The sequence below is a fragment of the Musa acuminata genome, chromosome BXJ2-5 (genome assembly GCF_036884655.1).
Source record: "Musa acuminata AAA Group cultivar baxijiao chromosome BXJ2-5, Cavendish_Baxijiao_AAA, whole genome shotgun sequence".
NCBI lineage: Eukaryota > Viridiplantae > Streptophyta > Magnoliopsida > Zingiberales > Musaceae > Musa > Musa acuminata.
Window position 1 is genome coordinate 39,062,501 of NC_088342.1, and position 26,037 is coordinate 39,088,537.

A 26,037-nucleotide genomic window follows, 5' to 3' on the forward strand; every position below is an offset into this window, starting at 1 on the left:
ATGTCATACTCCCTTCTATGTACCACAACATTGTTAGTCTTTCCTAACATAGTTCATAATGATCCCTGTAATTTGTCTTGTCAAGACAATCCTATTATTACATTCAACCATAATATGCATAAACATAAATGTAAACAGGATAGCAGAAACAGATAACTTTAATTAAGTAAAATATCAATAATAGCATCCACATAAACATGTATCACCATATCCTTTATGACTTGCTCACAAGCCTTATTCTAAGAACATGTTCTTTGAATATTTTGCACTGTAAGGCTTTTGTCAATGGATCAGCAATCATCATAGTGGTGCTCAAGTTCTCAATTGACACTTGCTGTTTCTGGACTCTTTCTCTAACCACCAAGTACTTTATCTCAATGTGCTTGGAACCACTAGAGTACTTATCATTCTTAGAGAAGAAAACTACTGCGGTGTTATCACAAAATATCTTCAGCGGCTTGGCAATTGAGTCGACCACACCAAGTCCCGAGATAAAATTTCGTAGCCATAAAGCTTGATTTGTGGTCTCAAAGTATGCCACAAATTCAGCTTCCATTGTTGGTGATGCAATAAGCGATTGCTTTGCACTTTTCCAAGAAATTGCCCCACGAGCTAACATAAATACAAATCCTGAAGTTGACTTCCTACTGTCGAGGTAATTTGCAAAATCAGCATCTGAATATCCAGTTACTTCAAGCTGATCAGATCTCCTGTATGTAAGCATATAATCTTTTGTCCCTTGTAGATATCTCATTACTTTCTTTGCAGCTTTCCAATGTTCCATTCCTGGGTTGCTTTGATATCTTCCCAGCATTGCAACTGCAAAACTAATATCTGGTCTTGTACAGGTTTGAGCATATAATAGACTTCCAACTGCGCATCCATAAGGAATATTCTTCATTTGATTCTTTTCTAAGTCATTTCTTGGGCACTGGTTTTGACTGAATTTTTCACCTTTAGTAATAGGTACATCATTGGTTGAGCAAAGCTGCATATTAAATCTCTCCAAGATACGATCAATATATCCTTTCTGAGATAATCCTAATAATCCTTGAGATCTATCTCTGAATATCTCAATGCCAATAACATAGTATGCCTCATTCATATCAACCATCTTAAAGTTCTTGTTGAGAAATATCTTGGTTTCGTGCAATAAACCAAGATCACTACTGGCAAGTAAAATATCATCCACATATAAGACCAATATAATAAACTTGCTCCCACTTACCTTCAGGTATATACACTGATCAACGGTATTTTCCTTAAATCCGAAGGAAGTAATGGTATTATGAAACTTTATATACCATTGTTTGGAAGATTGTTTAAGGCATAAATGGATTTCTTAAGTTTACAAGCCCAACTTTCTTTTCCCTTTTCTATGAATCCTTCGGGTTGTTCCATATAGATTTCCTCATCTAGATCCCCGTTCAGAAATGCTGTTTTCACATCCATCTGATGCAACTCAAGATCATAATGAGCTACTAATGCCATAACGATTCTTAACGAGTCCTTTTTAGAAATAGGAGAAAAAGTCTCATTATAGTCGATGCCTTCCTTCTGAGAAAAACCTTTGGCCACAAGTCTGGCTTTATATCGTTCGATATTGCCCGTTGAGTCGCGTTTTGTCTTAAAGACCCATTTACAACCGACTCATTTACAATCATTAGACAATTCAACGAGATCCCAGACATCATTCTGTACCATTGATTTTAACTCTTCTTTCATTGCATCATACCATTTTTCATAATCGTTACTTTCTATGGCTTGTGAAAACGATAAGGGGTCTCTTTTTATTCCTATATCATAATTTGATTCTTGTATATATACAACATAATCATCAGAAATGACATGTTTCCTTTTCCTTTGAGATCTTCTCAAATCTGCCAATTGTGATTGTTCTACAAGATCATCAGCAGCGACATCAACATCATGTGAGAGTTCTTGGATGTTATTTTGTTGTTCACCCTCATCAATACTCTCATTGATTTGAGGAACGACAATCTCTCGAACAGGAGATGATATGGGAGAATTAACCTGAATCTCCTCAATATCAAAAATAATCCTTCGAGATTTTTCACTCCCATTGATTTCGCCATTTTCTAGGAATTTTGCATTACTAGATTCTACTATTCTCATACTATGATTAGGGCAATAAAATCTGTATCCCTTGGATTTTTCTGGATAACCAATAAAATATCCTGAAATAGTTCTTGGCTCCAATTTCTTTTTATGTGGATTGAATACTCTTATCTCTGCAGGACATCCCCAAATATGTAAATGTCTCAGACTGGGCTTCCTACCAGTCCATAACTTAAATGGAGTCGATGAAACTGACTTACTAGGAACCCTGTTCAAGATGTACATAGCTGTCCTAAGAGCTTCACCCCACATCGACTCAGGTACAGAGGAATAACTCATCATGCTCCTAACCATATCCATCAGTACGATTTCGCCTTTCAGTAACACCGTTCTGCTGTGTGGCACACCTGGTAATGCATATTGAGCACAAATACCTCGTTGTTCTAGGAATCTAGCAAAAGGACCAATATTCTGACCAGATCCATCATATCTGCCATAAAATTCACCACCTCTGTCAAATCTGACAATTTTAACTTTTCTATCTAATTGTCTCTCAACCTTATTTATGTATACTTCAAGAGTATCAACGGCTTGAGACTTTTCATGTATTAGATAAACTTTGCCATATCTGGACAGATCATATATAAATGTGATGAAATATTTTTCTCCACTAAAACAAGGAATATGGAGTGGTCCGCAGATATCAGTATGAATAATCTCAAGAAGTTCTTTACTTCTTGTGGCATTTTTCTTTATTTGTTTAGTTTGCTTTCCCTTAATGCAATCTATACAAATATCAAAATCAGTGAAGTCTAAATGTTCCAAAATATTATCCTTCACTAATCTTTCAATTCTTTCCTTGGAGATATGCCCCAATCGTTTATGCCACAATATATAAGATCTTTCATTATTGAAACTACGTTTCTTTCCAACACTTGATTGCAGGGCCATTAGTGTCTTTGCAAACTCAAGATCCAAATTAATTCTGTACAAACCATCACACAGAATCCTCTAAGCGTAGATGATAAGTTCCCATTGATATTACTTTCGCTTTAAGACGATTTCCCATGATGATGAATCTTTCATGTTCTTTTGGTTTCCGAATTGAAAGAAATCCCTGCATGTTATTTGTAACATGAGTTGAAGCACCGGAATCTATCCACCAAGTGTTAGAAGAAACTTCTGTAATGTTTGATTCGAAACATACAAAGGTCGAGTTAATACCTTTCTTTTCGAACCAAGTCTTGCGTTTAATGCAATCCTTCTTCACATGTCCTTTCTTGCCACAAAAGAAGCACTTTACAGTAAAGGCTTTCTTTTCATTAGTCTGTTTAACATTTCCAGACTTAGCAAATCTCTTTAATGGATGATGCTTCAACTTTCTTTTCTTATTACCACCTCTTTGAGTAGTCGTCATGACATTATATGAATTTTCCTACCTTAATCTCAATTCTTCCTGAACACACATACTAGTCAACTCATTCAAATCCCACTTATCCTTATTTGTATTGTAGTGAATCTTGAATGGGCCAAACTGAGAAGGAAGAGAATTGAGAATAAATTGCACAAGGAAAGATTCATCAACATTCATGCCTAATGTTTTAAGTTTTGCAGCTTTGTCAGCCATATTGAGGATATGATCCTGAATTCCTCGAGTACCATCATATTGAGCCGTAGCCAGTTCTTTCATCAATGTGCTAGCCAATGACTTATCAGCAGATTTAAATCTATCTTCAATAACCTTTAAATATTCCTTTGCGCTAGTTGCAATCGGTAATGAAGTCTTTATGTTATTTGCAATTGTCATTCTTATGAACATTAAACTAAGCCTATCAGATCTTTCCCAAGCCTTCATTTCATTAACTTGTTCTGCAGTACTTTCATCGATCAAGTCTGCAGGCTTTTCAACAAGTAATGCTAGATCAAGATCTAATACACCCAGTGTGAATTGCACATGCTCTAACCATTCTGAATAATTTGATCCAGAAAGTACAGGGACACTAGAAGCATATGAATGTATATGCGGAAGTACCACTGCAAAAAAATATATAACAACATTAATGCTTTGAGTTTGTCAAAAAAATTGATGAACTATTGATATCATCTATATTACACCTTTGGGTGAAATATTGACATATCTAGTATTCACTCAAGAATATTTATGGAGGAATGATATCATCCTTGAGGAATAGGTATTGTTACATTTGGGTATACAACCATAAACTGCAAGGATATCTAAAATAGTATTATCCTACCCCATCACATAATTATTTGAATTAGATTCTCCTTTAGGATTATCTAAATCTCATAATTATATATGTCATTATGAATATTATTTCCTTAATATCATTTATGACTAATTCCTTAATATTATTTTATAAGTCATTAGTCTAGGTCACTTTGGTGGCTACAAGACTAATGCAATAATATAAAATAAAAATGTCCTATAAAATGACAAAACTTTTATTGTAATTCATATCACAAAAGTTTATCATCCCAGACCACTTTGGCAGCTACTAGTCAGATAAAACTTAGGGAAATGAATTACAAATAATATTCATCAATATTTCTTTAATTTTGCTAAGCAGTTCAATAAAAAAAAATGACCATAATAATTATTGAATATTAATGCAAAGCAATTCAATAATAAAGAACAATAATAATTATTGAATATTAATGCAAAACAGTTCAATAATAAATAACCATAATAATTATTAAACAATAATGCAAAACAATTCAATAATAAAATAACAATAATAATTATTAAACATTAATGTAAAACAATTCAATAATAAAATAATCATAATAATTATTGAACATTTATGTAAAACAGTTCAATAATAAATAACCATAACAATTATTGAACATTAATGCAAAGCAATTCAATAATAAATAACAATAATAATTATTGACTATTAATGCTAAGCAGTTCAATAATAAATAACCATAATAATTATTGAACTTTAATGTAAAGCAGTTCAATAATAAATAACCATAATAATTATTGAACTTTAATAAAACTCATATGATAATTTCAAGCATATACATGTGAATAAATAAATGAAAATTCCAAAAACAATAATTAGATTTTTAATTTTATTTACCACATATATAATGAATAATTCATATGAGAAAACCATAAAATAAACCATAATTTATATTTTTTTTAATCAAAATTAAATCCAATCAAATAATCAAAAATATAATCATGATAAAAATTAATCATAATTATAATAAATGATATTTATCAATTTTTTTTTTATAATTGAGAATGTAACCTAAATTTCTTAATTTCATAATGATAAAAACCGAAAATATTTGATAGGATATAAATCGAAAATATGCGAATGGCAGAACTGTAATTTGGCAGAAATTAGACCCGAGGGCAAAACCGTAAATATGTTGACAGAACATAAACTGTAATTACGATATTTTCAAAGGGTAAAACTGTAATTTTTAAAACCCTAGCCTCGAGGGCAAAAAAAACGTAAATATGCCAAAACCCTAATCTGCCATCGCCGCCGCCGCCTGCGCGAGCGGCGCTGCCGATGCTGCCTGCGGCCTGGCCGCTTATACGCGGCTGCGGGTTGCCGCCTGTACGCGGCTGCGGGCTGCCGCCTATACGCGGCTGCGGGCTGCCGCCTGTGCGCGGCTGCCAGCGGCAGTTCTAGCCTGCGTGCGGCCGCTGCCACGGCGCTGCCGCCGCGGGGCTGCTGCCAGCGCGCGGCCGCCGCCTGTGCACGGCCTACTCACACACGGCCGCCACTTGGGCTGTCTGCTTGCGTGTTGCCGACCGTCGCACGAACGAGGTCTGTAATGCCCGCATATGGGACGGATTCTGTAATGTCCGCATATGGGACGGGTTCTGTAATGTCCGCATATGGGACGGGTTCTGTAATGTCTGCATATGGGACGGGTTCTGTAATGTCCGCATCATATGGGACGAGTTCTGTGATGTCCGTATATGGGACAGGTTCTGTGATGTCCACATATGGGACAGGTTCTATGATGCGCACGCTACTCGACGTAAACGCAGATTTGCAGCGAGGTCGACGGTGACCATTACTGCTTAGCAGTTCTTGGAAGATAAAGGTAATTATGCATCGTAAATTAATTTACAGATCTAATGCATGATTTCAAAAACCGGGCTCTGATACCAATTGTAAGCATAAAGATCTGTAATTATGCTATGTCAATAATGCGAAAATAACCTAAATGCCAGGATTGAAATCAATGCATAGATCTAATTATACGATGCGTACCTTTTGATGCCATCCGTTCAGAGATCTTGTTTGATTTGCTAAGCACCGTGATCCAAGATTGCTACAGGCTCCATCTTTAATCCGATCGCGCTGCGAAATCTGCAGGGAGTGCGGAGAGTAGACCCTTTCTCCTCTCTTCCTATCCTTTCACAGGATCCACACAGATTGATGGATTTGGGGAGAGAGTCGAGGAGAATAACTGAATCCCTCAACGGAGAGATGCGTCTATGAGAGTCGAGGAGAATAACTGAATCCCTCAACGGAGAGATGCGTCTATACGTGTCAACGTTATGACGCTCTAACACACTAACACACCCCCAACCCCTAGAGATCCTGTCCTTTTATAGGCGAGAGCAGAGGGTTTACGATGAGATCTAAGAAGATTTCCTCCCATTAAGGATATCTCCGAGGAATCGTTCCGTAGTGGACTTAGTCTATTACCCAATTAGTTATTCTATTATATATTTTATTCAATTATAAAAGGGCCACATATTCTAACAGTTACATGATTATTATAGCAATATGTAATATCACGAAGAAACATGAAAGAAAAGCTTTAGGTAGACCACTGTCTAACTCCCTGTTTTAGGTATCAAATGTCGTACATCTTGTGAAGGTCAGGAAGAGTATATTACAATTCTGGAGTTTTGTTTGTGCAAGCATTTTATATGAAAGACTCGACTTGGATGTATAAGATAGACATTTTTATGTCATGAACTTGGATGAGATCGTTGTTACCAGATTGCTGAGGTGAAGAGCAATGGCCAACCTTCTGCAAAGATTAATATGTAAACTGATGTCTGTCGAGGTAGACTCTGATCCAGTGAGCATGTGCAGATAGAATTGCATTGACTGTGTTGGGTTCAACAACCTGCAAGAGACTGCAACCATTGAATGATTCTAATAATTAGATGGGCATTAGAAATAGTACAGCTAATGTACATCGATCTTCAAACTTCAATTTGTCCATTTCCAGCATTAACAGCATTACATGTCATACATGAAACAACGTACCAATGTGCGAAGATGGGAGACCTGCTGAACCTGCAAGTTTGACTTACGTCTCAATTTAGCGTAGCATTAGCACAGTTCTTCAAAAGCAATTCAAAAATTATATGGTTGTCTATATATATGGAGGGCTGTCACTGAATCTAGTGAAGTACCCACTATCGGTCTCAGGAAACTATATAATCTTGATTTGATTTGTTTCTGCAAGATCACTCGACTTAACAGTGTATGTCCCAGCGGTGGATTACAGTCTACCTTACATCATGAGTACAGGAATGTTGAACTTGGGAAGATTATACAAAATCCGATACCAACTGCAAGCTTATTTATTCAGGAACCTTGTTATTTAAGTAACAAATGGATGGTATTTCGGCATTGCTTGTGGAGATTGGATTGAGAGAAGAACGAAGGGACTCTGGTCCTTCTGCTGCAATTCTTTTGCATAGCATATCGCAATTGCTAATCACCTCCGTAAGCCTGCCTTTAAGTTCACCAACTTCGACCTGTAATTGCTGCACTGCAATGTTCACCAAACCATCAACGAAAGAAGAAAAAAAAGGCTGGAAAAGCAGTTGATCTTTCCTCTTCTTCTTAGGGAAATAATGGAGTCAAACATGTATCATCGTGTACATTTCAACAAAAAAGTGAAAATTACAGATTGATCATTAAATAATCAGATTTTATCGTAGGTAAATCTTTTTCAGCAAGATAATCAGGGAAGTGGAGAAACTCACCTTCAGCAAGACTCTGAGTGGTTGATCTCATGGCTGAAACTGAATAATTGAACCGCTGAAAAAGCTTAACAGCCAAAGCATCAGCAGTTTCTATCTTGTTTTCAATCTCCTCCTGCAGCATTTTATAGTCAGATCCTGAACATATTTCTATATTTCACCTTCGCGATGAAGATTCTCTTATGACATTAATAAAAAAAGATTTCTTGACCTACAAATTTGGCTATAAGGTGAAATTATGTAAGCATAGAAATCAATCACTACAGAAGCACAACAGAGTAACAAGAAGCATTTAGGAAATATACTGGATAAATTCTAAGGATAAACCAAAGGCATCACAATTTAATGCACCATAATTCTGCATGATTGCTATCACTATGTATGACATGAACTTAATTCTTTTGGTAGATCTACCACCTTTCTGCAATTCTATTATCTTCAGGAATAATCATTTGGCTGAGCCTTACAAAGTAAGAACTAGCTGCATTTCACAAAGCCGGAACATATTCATGAACAATGGTTCAGAAACCAGCTATACCGGCAGCATTGACTTAAGTGACACTTGCCTAAATATGTCATCAGCTTATCTGATGAAGTTGCCAAAACAGAGAGAGAATCACAAAGTCTATGGTTTGCATAATAGACTGGTTCAGAAACTACAGACAAGGAGCGTTCAGGTTGCAGTTATGTAGTAAGAAATATCTTTTCCCCTTCTTTTTCCTCACATGCTTCCACCCTTATGCACGATTTGGCACACACTTGCAGACCATTCTATTCCCTTTCTCCTGCCTACCAGTAACTGGCACCATATTGAAGCTCAATTGTTACTCCCCCAATATGAAGATTACACAGCACCAACTATTGATCCTAGACTGGATCAGTCAAAGATGTTAAGCCTATATTCTTCTTCATGCTCAATCAAGAAGAACGTTTTATTGTCACTAAAAACTCTCGCATAGTACTGAAGTTCTGCAATGTGCAGATTTTCAAATTTTAAGACCAAAATGCATCACAAAGTTATATGACACCTGTAATGAGTTTATCCATTAAGTCCAGATTTTTTTTCATCCCTTAAAGTGCTGCAGTGACAGAAACCCGAGAAGATTATCAACAGATAAAAAAGCTCATTCACTTTCATGACTGACATACAATTAACATTAAAGGCCCATGCCTGTTTAGCAAGATCAGAGGTGTTAGTAACACATTCGACCAAGTAGCCATAGGCCATGACAAAGAAGGCTAGAGGGTATTCCTTAACAATCTAGATTTTCGAGATGCAGGACAATCTAAATCAAGAATGCTCTCATGAGATTACTAACGGGAGATTTTATAGGAAGGACATGTCAATACAAATGTTGTGCTCCGAATTCTTAGGATAAAAGACTAGCTTAGCTCGCAAAGCATGCACATCAGCAGATGCACATATAGAAAATTAAATAAATGGTAGCTGCATCTAATCCTACTCCAGAAGTATCTAGAAGCAATAATAAGATGTTGAACAGTGTCATTGCCAGGATAAACATTCTGAATCCAATGTAATCATGCAGTAGTAACATTATACATGACAGCACCTGTTTTCTACTAATCTTCTTGGCCTTCTCTTCCTGCCACTCGCGATACATAGAAAAGAGCTCCAACAGAACATTGGGATTTAAAGTACCTAGTATTGAGAAATTCAACGAGTATACGATAAAAAGTTCAACCCAAGAGCAGCTAAGCATGCTATATTTATAGTGAAAATTGATATCTTTTCAGCTAATATGAACTATGAACCTGTGCCAACCCTTCCGAATGCAAGTAGTAATCTACTAAAAGAACCAAAAAGGTCACCTGAAGTAGAGGTGGAAGAGGAGGACGACGAGGGTTTCCTGACAAGAATGTCGGATAAGCTGGACTCGGACGGAGGCGGGGAGGTCAGCAGCGGCGTGGCCTGAAACGATCAGCATCGACAAAAAGGTTGATCGAAGGAAGGAAATCGAAGCAGGAAGGGGGAGAAGAGGGCACGGTCTCACGATTTTGAGCGCCTCGACGCGCTCCACGAGGGGATCCACGCCCTCGATCCTTTGGGAGACGGTGGTGATTTCATCGATCCGCTGCGGACGAGAAAAATCGAACCTAAAGCATCAAGAATAGGAACCAATTGCAAGAACGGAAGGGAAGAGGGTGAGGAAACCTGGTGGTGGTGTACCGGGAGAAGGGATTCGGAGGCGCCCATCGGAGTTCCGCGAGGTTGGGCATGCCGGTCGCACGTGCGATAGCCTCATATGGAATCGAGCAAGCTTCTTATTGGGCCGACTCAGAGCCCATGACTCCGCCCGCCTCGGGCAAACTCCGCAGGAGCCCAGTACGGCTCAAGGCACAGAATGCGCATGTCCTTGTTGCAGGGTCGGGCAAGAAAACATTATGCTGGACTTTCCTAGTAATTTCGTCGAACACCTGCTGCGCATTGGACAGACCACGAGTAGAGTGAAAGAAACCATTACCTCTCTCGGAATCCTTTAGCTTCGTTTGTCTTCTGCCACTCCACATCTGTCACCACCGCAAGGAGGAACAAACTTGCGTTTTCCTCAAGCTATCCCCACCACGAGAAAGAGAATCCAATAGCAGTCTTTTTCTTTACGTCTGTTGCGGGCTTGCGTCAGTCTCGCCCTATTGTCACACACCAACGCCATTAAAGCTATGGTATAGAGAGGGGTATAGATCATCACCCACCATGCCCTGGATATGCAGAGCAAGGAAGAAGAAGAGGAGGATGCTCAGCAACAAGGCAAAGGTATTCATTTACTCACCACCGTAAGCTTAGCTGATGCTTTTTGATTTCAAGATGGCTGATGGAACTAACAGAGAAGAGAATGCTTCTGATGTTGCTGCTGCAGGAAGGAAGACCAACAACAACAACAACAGGAGGAAGTTGTTGGAAGTGCAGCAAGCCATTTTGGCCAACATGTCTCAAGCTCATCAAGATTTCAGGGACGAGCTGGTTGGATCCGGAGATCGTGTTCAAATTGGCATGTGAGGTATTGGAAAAGTTGGTAGTTTACAATAAAAAAATCGAATTAAAATGAATATAATAAATATCGACTATAGATTCAGACATCTTTATCCTCGACGATGTGTGAAAAAAGATTTAATAAAAAAATTAATATATATAAAGATGAAGATTTTAAATTTTTTATTAAATATTATAATGATTATTTTGGAGCACAAAGTGTGTCCATCAACAAACAAATAGTTTTCTTCTCGTAGAAATAATTATAATTTTTCGACGATATATGAAATGAGATGAGATTACGTACTAACGAAAGAAGTACTCATCTGTTATGACTAAGAATTTTAGGAAAAAAGATGTCTTGTAATAGCTTGGGTGTGTCTATCAACAAATGTCTTGTAGACTTAGAAATGTATGTATTAATTAGAGTTATACTCTGAAAAGTAAAGAATGAGAAATATCATGGATTTTCTTTGTAGAAGAAGGTAGATGAGATTAGTTTACTATGTATCAGTTGAAATCTCTCTCCTGAATAAAAACAGTTTTGAGGAACCTGCCCTCACTCTGCTATGCTGTAATTTTGATGTATGGGGAGGGACCCTCTCTTCAGGAACAAATGCTTTGGAGTTTTGAGGAACCTGCCCTCACTCTGCTATGCTGTAATTTTGATGTATGGGGAGGGACCCTCTCTTCAGGAACAAATGCTTTGGCAATGTGGTTTGATTTATGGAACACCTTTGATTCAAAGGGAGATCAACTCATCACCTCTGAAGGGATATTGGAAAGGGATTCCTCTTTCTTCCCCAGAAACTTGAATGCACAGCATATAGGTGATGTCCATCACAATACAATCATATTGAAGTATACTAATCTCAAATGGTATGGTTCAACAATGGCAATAAGCCATAACATTTCATTGGATGGGTCTTTTTAGGCTTATGGAAGATAATATTTTTAATTAAATTAAGAGCATTCAATATTTATTTGTAGAAGTTATTAAATAAGGTAAGTCAATTGAAATTAATACTGCAAGGAGAAATAGAAGAAGACAAAAGAAACTTTATTTGTAAATAATAAAATGAGTTTTCAAGTTCTTTCTATCAACTGTTTGTGTAGTAGTTTGTAGAACACTTTTAAAACCTTTCTTCCTAATGAAATTTCATTTTCTAGAATGTTGTTAACCTCATCTTAATTATCAATCAAGATTCCAAAATGAGGAGCATTTCTTCCTTAAAAACACAGTACAATTTACCACACTGTGTTATAATAGGCTTTTGTTCACAACAGGCCAGTCCAGTCATTGCAGATAATATTTTCATCTGTGGATCTCAAACAATATAAAAAGAGTGGTAACAATTAAGATGTTGCCATCAACAGTAGGATTTCAACAAAATGGAATCCATAACAGGAAAAGGTAAAATAAAATATCTCGAAATCCATAATGGTCCTCCAACATAATAAATGACAAGAAAGTCACCATAATACTCAAATGACAAACTGAGCTCATCAGAAACCAATATACCAGACACTGTTCCACTAAGCAATCTAAGAGGTCTTCTCTGCCTTGGCAGCAGTGGCAGCAGCCTGTCCCCTGAGACGACCAGTCCTCCTTGCAGCAATAAGACCGACCTTCTGCCCAGGAGGAGCATCACGGCGGACGGTGGAGGCATGTCCAATGTGCTGGTGGTTTCCTCCTCCGTGGGGATGCTCCACAGGGTTCATAGCCACACCTCGGACCTTTGGCCAACAGTTCCTCTTCACTCTGAACTTGTGGTAGGCATTGCCAGCCTTAAGTAGGGGCTTCTCAGTTCTACCACCACCAGCAACTTGTCCGATCATGGCACGACAATTGCTGGGAACGATCTTCTTTGCTCCAGATGGGAGCTTGATCCTGCAACCAAAAACCAGAAAACAAAAATCACATCGGACAAGTTGGCTGATGAACTCAAGGATCACAAAGAGGTGCCTAGGCAGAAAAACTGCATTAAGATTTCGATCTCAACCTTATAGTTGCTTTTTATATTGATCGTATACATGTTCAAGCCAAAGAAAGAGCTAATATTAGAAATTTGTATTCTTCTGAGATACACTAGTATAAAGCTATCTGCCAAATAAAGGATTCAGTTTCCAACGGCTAGGATATATGTCTGATGCAAACTGGATGCAATATTTAGACCGACAAGTCAATGGAATTTCCACTGGCTAGGAAATATGTTTAATGCAAACTGAATGCAGTATTTGGAACGACAAGTCAGAATTCAAGAGGAAAAGAGTTTAATGATCGCAGGCTAATGGTAACATTAGACAATGAAGGCCAAGCAAATGAATGTGGCACAATCAGCACCTTGCAAATAAATCAATTATATGCTACTGCACTCATGTCCAAAATATTCAGATCAAAAGTTACAACACAAATAAAAACTTCAAAAAGAATTTATTTTCAACCAAACTGTTATCATAGGATGTGTAGAAGAAACAATATACTGATGAAACAAAATTAATTTCAAAGTAAAAAAAGAGCATTCAAATTGTGAAAATTAAGACTATTTTTTTGTCAGATGATGATTAAAAGGAGGCAGTCAATTGCCTTGCAAACTTTAGAAGTTGCAAGGTCCAAGACACATTTTAAAAAGCATGCACTCAATCTTTACATTCAAGATCTTGAGAAGGAATAAGTTTTGCCTTGATATTTCTTACTAAGATGAAACAAAATGGGTGGCCAATGTCATGGGATGAAGTATGTTCTACTAAAATCCAGCAAGCTTAATACTAAATAACAATACTTTAGACACGCAGAAATGATTTTTTTTCAGTGCAGCTACTGAAAAGGCTTAAAAAGTTGAATATTAAATTCACAAAGTATTATAACATATGATAATTAAGATATAACAAGTTATCTATCATCAACGTGTCTCTAGCCTATGCTAACATATCAGCAATTCCCTATCATCAACATGTCAATAGCCTCGATAAAACAGTTAAATGCCAAAACACTCCCTCAGCAACATATAATGCACAAATCAAAGCAGCTTCTATGATTGACAAGCAAGTAGAAGGCGGTCTAGACTTTAAATGAATGCCAAAAAGAGAACCCCACTTCCTAACCTATAATAGGGTTGTTAGCATCCAATGTTAAACCTTACGGAATTATAATTTCTCGTTTCAGTCTGATTTAACAGAAAAAATAGAACAGTTCGTTATTTGTTTGTTCCATCACTGGGCAGAATGATAAGACAAACGAAGTTTTACTATTCCTCGTACAATAAGAAGCAAAAAGTTTCTTTTCAGACGGATCTGACTGATATCAGAAGGCAATATTCAACAGAGCAGATCAAAATATCCAAATATCACCACAGAAATAAACACCAGAAAATGATGTACTTATCCAACTCCAGTAGTGAGATGCAGAAACGCCACCGGTACAATATTCTATCGTGAAAATTCAGATAAATAAGCAACATCGAGCTGAAAACATCTTAGGATGGATCTAGATCGCTTGACTCGGCACAACGAAACAGAAGCAAGAGTAGAATCATCGTCGATTGGGAAAAAAGAAATTTATTTTTCACTTCAGATCCCAAGTATACTTGACAAAAGAAAACAGTAGCAAGGAAAAAAGAGGACCTGGAGGTGCCGTTGTCAGGGTTGTGACTGATGACGATGGCGTAGTCGCCGGAGGCGCGGGCTAGAACACCGCGGTCGCCAACGTGGTGCTCGACGTTGCAGACGACGGCACCCTCAGGAATGGAGCGGAGGGGAAGGACGTTGCCGACCATAAGGGAGGCCTTGCGGCCACAATAGACGAACTGGCCGGTGTACATCCCTTCGGCGGCGATGAAGAGCTCCTTCTGGAGCTTGTACCGGAAGGGATGGCGGAAGGTGACGCGGGCAAGAGGGGCGCCACGGCCAGGGTCGTGCAAGATCTCGGTGATCACGCCCTTAAGGTAGCCATTGCGCTCCCCGAAGTCGAGGCTCCGGAACCGCGCGGGCCCCTTGCGGTGGTGCGTGTGGGAGCGGAAAACCGACCCGGCTCCCTTCCTCTGTGCTCGGATCACGCGTCCCATCTCGGCGGCGAAGCAATAGGCTAAAGGAGAGCGATACGGGGAGCGCGAGAAGGGGGTAGGATTTAGGGGCTCGACCGCGAACGAGGGCCATTTATATTAGTGAGACGGCGGAGGCGGCGCCCTAATTTGTGCGGTTCTGATGATGCTTGATGGTGCTCTGCGCACCGTTGGATTAATGGTCCTCAATTGGTAGCAAAGACCGAACCATACGATCCATTGGGCCTCATATGATATAATCATATTATATTTTCATACTTAGCATATTAATTGCGTCATGAAATTAATATTAAGGCATAAAAAATAGGAAAAGAATCTAACGAATCCATATGACTAAATGAAAGAAAAGATTTGATAAGGTCCGTATAAAAATATCGTATATTGGTGACTTCTAATTTACTACAAAATCGGATGAAAATATTGTATAGTTTACAAATTTTCTATGAAAAATCTATATGTTTACTATAATATTTTTTTATTATCTAAATAGCTACCTTGTTAATGGGAAAAGAAAACGTTGACATCATAATCCGTGCGATTGGGTCTGGACCCATATATGTAAGATCATTCAAGATATCTCAGAGATGAAAATGTAGAGCTCTCAAGATGTCATCTACACAAAGATCAAGAATGAAAAAGATTTCTCAATCTAATCCCTTCGATGCCCAAGTTATTAATATGATATAAGGTAAATGAGTATGAATACAAGTGGTCAAAGAAGATAACCCATCTTTTTGTATTGAAGATGAGTATTTATATTTAATCGGAAGGGGACAGAATATTTCGTAAAATATTAAAGACAATCGTTAACTATCTCAAATAGTCTCTCATTTAGCCTCTTATCCCCGTGGATAACAAGAAGATGACAACATATGATCACTTGCTTTGGACTTCTATGCATAAGGATAGAAAATGGAGGATAGACTCTATTTTCTACTTCCATCCTCAATATCACAGGGTGATCATACATTGAATGACGATTATCTAACGAAATTTTCCTTATCATTAAGTCATCCTATCCTCGTGTGTATATCATTTTCGTATGTCTCTCCTCATGTATATTAATATCCTCGCAAACATGTTCGTATATCATTTTTAGTAAGTATGTAGCTTAGTCCTCAACATATAATTAATTCATTGATTCAGAGGTATTTATCATTTGATGCATATTGTATTTTAAAGTCTTATCCCCTTGTATTTATGATATATAGAATACAGACTAGTATTTGCTAGTACTCTTATTACATGTGATTTATAACCTTTTAAATGAATTAGAAATTATTGGTTGTAATGATGCTTGAGATCTAAGCTTTGTACCTCATTATCTTTTTATTTAAGTTATTTCCCATTTCCATAATAGTAAAGGGTAAAGTAATTCAAACTTAGGCAATTTCCCATCTTTTTCCTTTTTTATAAAATATATCTCTAGTTTTTATATTTTTTAATTTGATGCTCCTCTTTAGAATGTTATCCAAAATACTCAACACCTATATTTTTTTATTAATTTTTTATACTTTTTCCAACCGTCATTACAATATTTTTATTTAACTCATTTATAATAATTTTTTAAATTATTATAAACTTTTATTAAGACACTAAAAATAATATAAGATCGTTAAAAAAATACTATAAGTGACATCATATTATATATCTTTGGTTGTCATATTATTTAGTTGAGACAAGGAGTTCATTCAGATTATTTATCGTGTTTTCAAATAGGTTTTACAATATCTTTATCATGACCAAAATAATAAATTTTTATTTTTATTTGAGTAATATTTTTTTTCTAAACTATTATAAATATTTATTTTATTTGAATCATAATATATCAAATGATTTTTAATATATCTTGATTATATTTGGCTTACCATTATTAAGGGGCCGAAAACATTATAAATCATATCAAATTTTTAGACTTTAAATTAGATTGACTAAGATTATGAGTCCATTTATATTATTATTTATAATATTCTCAAGTGAATTTTATAGTATTTCTATTGTGGTGATAAAAAACATTATAAAGGAAATATTTTGAATAATATTCAAAACACACCATTTGGAAAAAACAAAAAAACAAAAAAATCTTTTGAGCAAAAACGAAAAACGAAAACTTTTTGAGGAAGTCGGCCTTCAAACTTTAACTCCAAACTTCTCTCAATAATCCTCCAAATATTCTTAGCAAAATTACATGTAATATAGCACTTTTAATAACAAAGATTGAATTAATTACAAAAGAAAACTGAAAGAAATTTGGAAACAATTATCTCAAATTTCAGAAATCAAATGCCAAAAGAAAATTAGAGTCACCACTTTTTAATTCAACAGTTTTATGACATCACATACCCTTTTTTCTCACCCACACAACGCAACACGTCTTCTCTTTCGGTCCACCAGTCACTCTCCACGCACACTTTCCCTGGGCCCCTCCTCTCTCTCTCTCTCTCTCTAACACCACAGAGTTCCCTTACATACCCACACACACACCCCCCTCTCCTCCTCGGTCCATTTCTCTAGTCTTTCCCGATCGTCCGCTCAACGCTGCCCAAACTCCCTATAGCGATACTTCTAACGCCATCCATCCTCGGTCTCTCCGCCCCGTCTTCATTCCCCTCCTCGTCTCTCTCTCACTCACTCTCTCTCGCAAGATCTCATCAAAATGTCTGCCTTCGCCGCCGTCAGGATTCCCTCTCCTGTTCTCGTGAGAGCTCGATCCGCAGGCGAGAAGCCCTACGCTCCCTTCGTTTCGTGCCCGGCGGCGCACGGCCTTCACCGCACGCACGTCAGGTCGACTCGCCTGGGCCGCCCTCTCCTCGCCGTCTCCTCCGATGTCCTCAGCGGCCAGAAGTCCCTCGGCGCCAACTCCTCACCCTCCCACCATGTGTGTTCCCATTCCCCAAAAAGCCCTCTTTTGTTGGAAGAAACTCCTATAAAAATGAATCTTTCGGTAGAAAAGCCTCTCAAAATTGGTCTTTTGCACGATTCGGTTATGACACGGCTGGCAAAACTTCATCTTTTTGAGGGTTTTGTATGGATCTAATTCTGTTTGATCTCGATTGCAGGCGGTAGTAAGCCGGGAGGAGGCGTTAGTGCTGTATGAGGACATGGTCTTGGGGCGCGTCTTTGAGGACATGTGCGCGCAGATGTACTACCGCGGCAAGATGTTCGGCTTCGTCCACCTCTACAATGGCCAGGAGGCCGTTTCCACTGGCTTCATTAAGCTCCTTGAAACCCGGGATAGCGTCGTTAGCACGTATCGAGATCACGTCCATGCCCTCAGCAAGGGTGTCCCCGCCCGCGCAGTCATGGCTGAGCTCTTCGGCAAGGCCACTGGCTGCTGTCGCGGCCAGGGTGGCTCCATGCACATGTTCTCTGCACCACATAACCTCCTCGGTGGCTTCGCTTTCATAGGTGAAGGCATCCCGGTGGCTACTGGTGCTGCTTTCTCTTCCAAGTACCGCCACGAGGTCCTTAAGGAGTCCAACCCTAATGGCCTTGATGTCACTGTGGCCTTCTTTGGTGATGGGACCTGCAACAATGGTCAGTTCTTTGAGTGCCTCAACATGGCTCAGCTCTGGAAGCTGCCCATCGTGTTTGTTGTGGAGAATAATCTGTGGGCAATCGGGATGTCTCACCTCAGAGCAACTTCGGACCCTGAGATCTGGAAGAAGGGACCGGCATTCGGCATGCCTGGGGTGCACGTGGATGGGATGGATGTACTGAAGGTTCGGGAGGTGGCAGTGGAAGCAATTGGAAGGGCAAGAAGCGGGGAAGGACCCACGCTTGTTGAGTGTGAGACATACCGTTTTAGAGGGCACTCACTTGCGGATCCTGATGAGCTCCGGAAGCCTGGTGAGATTGAAATATTACTCTTTTGATTTGTTCATTGACTTGGCTACAAGAGTTAGTGCACAGTACACACGCTAATTTTGTATTTGTGAGATGTTATCGAACAGTCTCAACCGAATAAGAAATGGTAGGGTTTCACTGGAATTGCATAAAAGATGACATAAAAGTTTTTGCAACAAACATCATAATTGGAAATTCATTATTAAATAAATGATCTTACACCACATTTGGTATTCTAATAACTCAAATACTCAAAACACAATAATGTTGTGAGGTTAAATTGACTTTGAAGTTGTTGGTTGCCATTGCTGATTGATTTTTAGTAATTATAAATGTGACGGTATTTGGAGAATGGCATCTTAAAAATTTTGATGCACACTGTCCACTGACAGGTGTAGCCTGATTTCTTAAACGGAGTTGTTTGGAATTCAGTAGTAAAAGTTTTGGTGGTCAACATCACTACCGAGGGAATATCGACTATCATGAACTTGGTCATTATCGGTTTAGAGTGTGGCTCGACCGCAAATGTGACGTATAGGTTCACAGTCCTTAGAGAGGGGGGGAGCATGTGGTGAGAGGGGAGGACAAATGATAAGGGATCTACTATCCTTATTTGATTATATCCCAAGAATACATCGATAAATGTGAGGAATTCATGACCTAAGGTAACATCGACCAACTGATCAATACGAGGAAGAAGATAGTTGCCCTCCAAGCATGCTTTGTTGAGGTTGGTATAATCAACACATATCCTTCAGTTTTCATTAGTTTTTTCAGTGAGTACAATATTAGCGAGCCACTTGGGGTACTATATCTTAGTGATAAACCCTACTCCTATTAGCTTGTCTACCTTTTTATTGATCGTTTATTATCGATTAGGAGCAAACTTGAGAGGCTTTTGTTTTACTGGTCATACCTTAGGAGAAATGTTTGGGTAATGCTGGGCTATGTTTAGGTTGATTCCTAATATATCTTTTGATAACCATGCAAACAACTTGGTATTGTACTTAAGAAAACTGATAATTTGTACTTGTTCCTCCTCGAGAAGTATTGCCTCGACCTTAACAATTTAATCGAGATAGGTTTTATCCAAGAGTACCTCAATCAATTATTTCATCGGCTCAGAGTGTGAGAAAAATTTAGCAAAACTTCGAGGATCCATAAACAGTGCCTCAAATTATAGCTTCTTTTGTAAGGAGATTATCGTAAGGTAGCATTAGTGCGGCTTTCGCAGATTGCTTCTCAATTCTCCAATGTTAATTTTTGTCGAAAATTTCATTACCATGTGATAGGTCAACACCATTGCCCTTAGCCTATTTAGCGTAGGGTGTCCTATGATTGCATTATATGTCAAGAGGATATCGACTATTATGAACTTGGTCATCACCGGTTTAGAGTATGGCTCGACCTCAAATGTTACGTGTAGGTTCACAGTCCTAAGAGGGGAGATCGAGTCGCTAGTGAACCTTGTCAACAAGATGTCATAGGGTGAGTTTATTAGTCAATATTCTGAGCTTTTGGAAAGCGTCAAAGTAGAGGATATCGATAGAGCTACTTGTATCAATCATGACTCTTTTTACTCGTGTATTGATCATCCTTGCAAAGACAACTAAAACATTATTATGGTTTGGGTTGAGATACTTTGTATTTTCCTCTTTGAAGATTATCTCGAGGTTATCCTTTGTCCGTAGGCACTTTTCAAGGGTAACTTGGGTGTAAGCTTTACAACTCGAGGAGCTATCTCCTCTCGAAGTTAGTCTACCAATGATGATGTCAATCTATATTTCCACTGGTCCTTAGGGTCGAGGTGAAGGTTCTTAATGTCAGTTGCTCTCGTTTCTTCTTGGTGTATTTCTTTTTCTTTTTTCACATTGTCTCCTTTGAGTTGGGCTCAATTTGTTCATTTGTTATGATGCATTACTATGACAACTATGAAATTTATTGTTCATGTTTCAGTGGTGCTGAAGAGCGACGTCATAAGCTCTCAGTATGTCACACTGAAGAATTTAAATTATAGTATTTTGTAGATATCCATTATTCTACTCTATCGGAAGTAGATTTTATTCACACAAGCCACATTCTGGTAGTAATGTGTTTGAATGCTTTGTTATTTTATAACTATTTTAGATCAAGATTGCTGAATTTCTCACTTGGTGTCTGAGTAATCTAGAAACTAAAACACTTCATGTTGCACTTCTAGTGAAATATGTGTTTAGTTACAGACCTTACGTACGCACTTTTAATGACCTTATGGCTTTGATTTATTTAGACTTTGTTGCTTGTTCTTTTTCATCCTAAATATTTTAAGACTAATTATGCATTTGTGCATCATTTCAAAAAGTTTAAATAAGTTTCATTCATAGTTAACTTCTTTTATCATCTAATTAGGTTCTTTAGGATTTGTTCTAGTAACTTTCTGTCATCCCTTGACCTGGATACTTCCAAGTAAAATGATATGCACATCCACATACATCACACTGATATCTAAATGCAGAAATATATTGTAAGCCAACTTCTTTTGCAATATCAAAAGGGATATTAAGGAACATATTGCCATACTATAGTGCAATATAGATTACTAAACGCTTCTCATTTTCGACAGATGAGAAGGCACATTATGCTGCAAGAGATCCTATCATAACCTTGAAGAAGTACATTCTTGAAAACAGCCTTGCATGTGAAACAGAACTGAAGGCTATAGAGAAAAAAATTGATGAGCATATTGAAGATGCTGTGGAGTTTGCAGATTCAAGTCCACCTCCTCCAAGAAGCCAGCTATTGGAAAATGTTTTTGCCGATCCCAAGGGATTTGGGATTGGCCCTGATGGGAAGTACAGGTGCGAGGATCCTAAATTTACAGAGGGCACTGCTCAGGTCTAAGTTGAAGGTTTTAACACACTATCTACACCTTGGGTTGCTACTTATGGTATTTTGGCAGATATCAGTTTGATTAAAAAATATGTTCTTCACTATAAACTGTTTTTTCTTTTGGCTTCCTAATCTCTCTCTTTTTTGTTTACATTTTCTTGTCTTAAGCAGTCTCTAGCTTCATTTGATACGAACATGTAGAACTCCTAATGTGTGAGACTATGATAGTCTCAGTTTTCTCCATTAACTGAATTAAACATTATTTATCATCCAAATCTCATGTTATGTGGTATGTATGATAAAGTTATGCTTATGTTTGCTGTTTTTCACTCATCCCACTGATTGTTATGTGCAGTATCATTGTAGAAAGCTGACATTTGCTGATCAATATATCTCATCCCTCTTAAGACGGGGTTAAGAATTTTCTTGCAATAGAAACACTACCATATTGGTGATGTGCTGAAACAAAAACACTGGATGGTTACATCTTTGTGAATCTTTAGCATTATATTATGGAAGAATAAGAAAGAGGCTGGATTTGTTCCAAGATGAGTCTCATCCTGATCCACTAAAACACTTCCTTTTGGTTCTATTGTCTCTCTTTTAGAAACAGTTCAATTTGTTCGTGGTAATTGCTTATCGATACATCTTTTGGCTTCTAATCAACATCTTACTCATCTGAAATTACCTGCATATAGGATTCATTAATTTCCACTCTGTTCTATTTTCAGGAAAAATCAATACCTGAACACTACTCTTATCTGATAGGTCAGGATAACTAGTGACTGAGCACTAGTCTATCTGAAAGTAGTGGTGTGTGATTGTGGAGGTGGTGATGTGAAGATAGAGAGAATGAAAATATTTTACTTGCATTGATGGTTACTGATGAGGTATTTGAGATATGATATAATAGAACATGATAGAGAATCTCAGATGACAAATTGGATTGGATTGCAAATGGATTGGCTGTGGTCCACAATCCCAACTATTTCTTCTGTTCCATTGTGTTGGTGGCATTTCACAATCTCCTTGACATCTCTACAAATGCCAAATAGGATGTTCATTTCCATGAGAAGAATTTCCTGCAAATAGATCATCAGTTGTTTCAGTATTCCATTAATGTGGTCTTCTTTTATATAGGTAGCAATATAATATATATATATATATATATATATATATAATTCTTAATTGTCTTAATATTATTTTGAATTATTATAGGAAATTAACATAACAGAAATTAATTTTGAACTAACAATTGAGATATTTTAGATGTTACAAAATTCAAAATTTTAGGGATAAATTCAAAACAAAATTAATTATTTTGTATACAATTGCAATTGCTGTCTTGATTCTTTTGTCCTCCAATTTTCACTGGCATATTAGGTGGATAAGATCAAAGTCATCATCATCAATCTTTATGTGGCTGCGAGAGATAAGATGCTGCACATTTATTCTCTGTTACCTTCCACCATGCCACTTATCTTCAAGGAACTTGAATTGAGGATAATGCCAGACTTTGGACTGGACATCTGTAGAACACAAACTATGATGGAAAAGAAATTTAGAGATTTGAGTCTGGAAATAAATGTTTATTTATTTTCCATACTTTTTATTTAATTTGGTCCACCATCTTTCACATCTTTGGCCTGCTTCCTTCGGTTGATGCAGAGCCAAAGAACATGAAACATGTTCTGCAAAACATGGAACAAGTTCTTAGTTGCTACAGCAGAGCTAGAAAGAGAAAACAGAGCCAGAGCTACACTGCAGCTCACAATTCTATGGGAGACAGAATACTTTTTCTTGGAGAGGTTCTTCACCTCATTTTTTTGGGAGGTGATCTACCTTCTTTAGATCCTGTTCTACATACTATTTTGAGAGATGTCCAATCTCTCTCTTGCTCCTCTTTTTTTTTTTTGTTTGAGTGATAATTCATCATCACCACACCGTTTTTAGTTAATTATATATTATCTTTGACATTTGGATCATATTAATATTATGGTTTTTATACTTAAAAAAAATTTTAAGTTGAGATCTTTATAATTTTGAAAGTAAAATAAATAATATAATTTGTTGTGAAATGATACGAAAAATATAACATGTAATATCTATGTGTTAGATTGATACGAAAGTGACAAACACCTTTTATTTCTAACTTGTGAAATGTTGAAATTACTGTTGTTTTATCAATAAAGGTATTGAAAACTGAAGGAATATTGAAATTATTTTTTGCTTTTCATTTTTATGTTGATCCAACATGTGGTATCAATAGACGACGTTAAGATAAATAAAATTATTTTATTTTATTTTTAAAATTATAAAAATTTTATATAAAAATTTTAAATATAAAATTTATGATACTAATAGGGTTTAAGTAATATACAATTAGCTCTGCAAGAGGAGACTAATCTCGGATGCTTCTTAAATTACAGAGGAGTCCCAAAACACATTAAAGAACTTAGAAGACATTCCTGAAACTATAGGTACATATATAGTTGATATTTTGATACATTTTACAAATTTTCTTAATTTTTTGACTAAAGAAAGAACATTGCTTGAACATATATAGTTGACTAAATTTTTATTTTTAATTTCTAATGATATTTTCTTAGTTCTCTCTCTACTTCTTATTGTACTAATGATGATAAATTAATCATCTTATTAGATTATATTCATATCATGTCAAATGATTCTCTCACATTTTATTTATTTGTGAGATATGTAGTTAGTTATTTATGAATGAAAATATCTTTTTTATTTTTCTTTTAAGTATCCATCTTAATATTCCGAGAGGGAGAGAGAGAAAGTCTATTGTTGGATATAAAATGATGTTATATGATTATAAATAAGGTTAAAAGAGTTTCATCAACTTAATTTAGGAGTCAGTAATCTCATCAGATAATGAGAATTGGTGCAACCTACCTACCTAATCAAGAGGGATAGGAGGATCGTTTGTTTGACTAAGAAACAGCACAAAGTCAAAAGGTGGAAAACATCTGTGATGGTACGACTCAAAGACGGTGCCGTCTTTCTTTGGGGATTTGTTTTAGATCCGTAGCACCGGAGGATGCATGCATGGAACCCGTCGCCTTTGCCTCGTCTTTATGCTGCGTTCCTTTGACATCTTCTTTTAGACTCTTACAACAGCAACAGGTAACATGCATGCGCCTGACGCTTTATTCATGGAGTTTTGTCTCCGTCGTCTTCATTCGTCATCAGCCATGCAGTCCCTAATGAATGAAGAAGAAGAAGAAGAAGAAGAAGAAGAAGAAGAAGAAGAAGAAGAAGAAGAAGAAGAAGAAGAAGAAGAAGAAGAAGAAAGCTGCATGATTGCACCAGGATGAACACTGTACAAGATTCATATATGGAGAATAATAATAGCCTTTAATTTGATGCATCAGAGCAATTAACGGGTTCTAATTCCTACCCCTCGACTGTCATGAATCTAAACAAAAGGCAGAAGAGAAAGAACGCAGGATGTTCTCATGCATCCATCTTCTAATCTAACCAAGAGAAACACCTTATATGTATATATATATAGGTAACAGCGATTCAATGGAGAACGATGGTCTCGAAGCAGTTAAGCCCGTCCAATTCCACAGCAAACCGTGGCCGCCTCCACTCCTGCTGCTGCTCCTCCTGCTGCAAGTTGTTTGCCTTCTCTGCGAGGCCGGACTTGTTGATCTCGACCTTGGCCTCCTCTTCCTTATCCTTCTTCCCTCTCCGGATGAGGAGAGACGTGACCCACTGCGTTCTCGGAGCGGCCATGGAGTTCTGGTGGCAAGGAAAGTAACAGAAGGTGAGGAAGTGCTGCGTGTGCCGAGGGCTGACGGAGAACCAGGCGGCTTTGGCTTTATTGGCGAGGACGCAGCAGCGAAGGTGTTTGCTTCTTCTGTGCCTTCTCCTCGAGTAGGATTAGGAAGTCTAATTGGGTACGGAGAAGGTTGAGAGATGCGTGCGGACTCGGGCAAACCCGCGTGCGACGAATTCGAGACCAGTCCGGATTTGATCCAGTCAAACCGATGTCTTTCACTTTGACTTTTCTGCTGAATCACCCCGAGATCTTTTAGGGGTGACGTGGTGTCACCATCGCCCCCGAAGGGAATCCTGGGTGATTCAGCCCTGGTATCTCTTTCATGCGTCTTGATCGGTTTGTCGGGGTTCTGTACTCCCTGACATCAGCACGAGCGATTTCG

At 37.6% G+C, this 26,037-nt stretch overlaps 3 protein-coding genes and 1 long non-coding RNA gene across 5 annotated transcripts; 2 read left to right on the forward strand and 2 right to left on the reverse strand.

Moving 5' to 3' along the window:
- Positions 1-7,444: 7,444 nt before the first annotated feature.
- Positions 7,445-10,692, reverse strand: LOC135612729 (uncharacterized). Of its 2 annotated transcripts, XM_065109345.1 has the most exons (7): positions 10,564-10,692; positions 10,254-10,454; positions 10,093-10,173; positions 9,911-10,010; positions 9,652-9,740; positions 8,084-8,195; positions 7,445-7,866 (listed from the first exon to the last, which is right to left on the reverse strand). In XM_065109345.1, the coding sequence occupies exons 2-7, from the start codon at positions 10,293-10,295 to the stop codon at positions 7,676-7,678; spliced, it is 615 nt and encodes a 204-aa protein (XP_064965417.1). In that variant the 5' UTR covers positions 10,296-10,454; positions 10,564-10,692; the 3' UTR covers positions 7,445-7,675. The 2 variants fall into 2 exon arrangements, with proteins under 2 accessions (XP_064965417.1, XP_064965418.1); XM_065109346.1 differs by lacking the exon at positions 10,564-10,692 and having other exon boundaries at positions 10,269-10,503.
- A 25-nt stretch (positions 10,693-10,717) lies between these two features.
- Positions 10,718-11,176, forward strand: LOC135612731 (uncharacterized). Its single transcript, XR_010487067.1, has 2 exons — positions 10,718-10,853; positions 10,957-11,176. It is a non-coding gene; the product is annotated as an uncharacterized LOC135612731 (long non-coding RNA).
- A 1,238-nt stretch (positions 11,177-12,414) lies between these two features.
- Positions 12,415-15,203, reverse strand: LOC135612728 (large ribosomal subunit protein uL2). Its single transcript, XM_065109344.1, has 2 exons — positions 14,694-15,203; positions 12,415-12,960 (listed from the first exon to the last, which is right to left on the reverse strand). Exons 1-2 carry the CDS (start codon positions 15,131-15,133, stop codon positions 12,615-12,617), a joined length of 786 nt encoding a protein of 261 aa, XP_064965416.1. The 5' UTR covers positions 15,134-15,203; the 3' UTR covers positions 12,415-12,614.
- Positions 15,204-17,618: 2,415 nt separating this feature from the next.
- On the forward strand, positions 17,619-22,177 carry LOC103985810 (pyruvate dehydrogenase E1 component subunit alpha-3, chloroplastic). Its single transcript, XM_009403650.3, has 3 exons — positions 17,619-18,008; positions 18,190-18,979; positions 21,579-22,177. The coding sequence occupies exons 1-3, from the start codon at positions 17,787-17,789 to the stop codon at positions 21,854-21,856; spliced, it is 1,290 nt and encodes a 429-aa protein (XP_009401925.2). The 5' UTR covers positions 17,619-17,786; the 3' UTR covers positions 21,857-22,177.
- Positions 22,178-26,037: the final 3,860 nt, after the last annotated feature.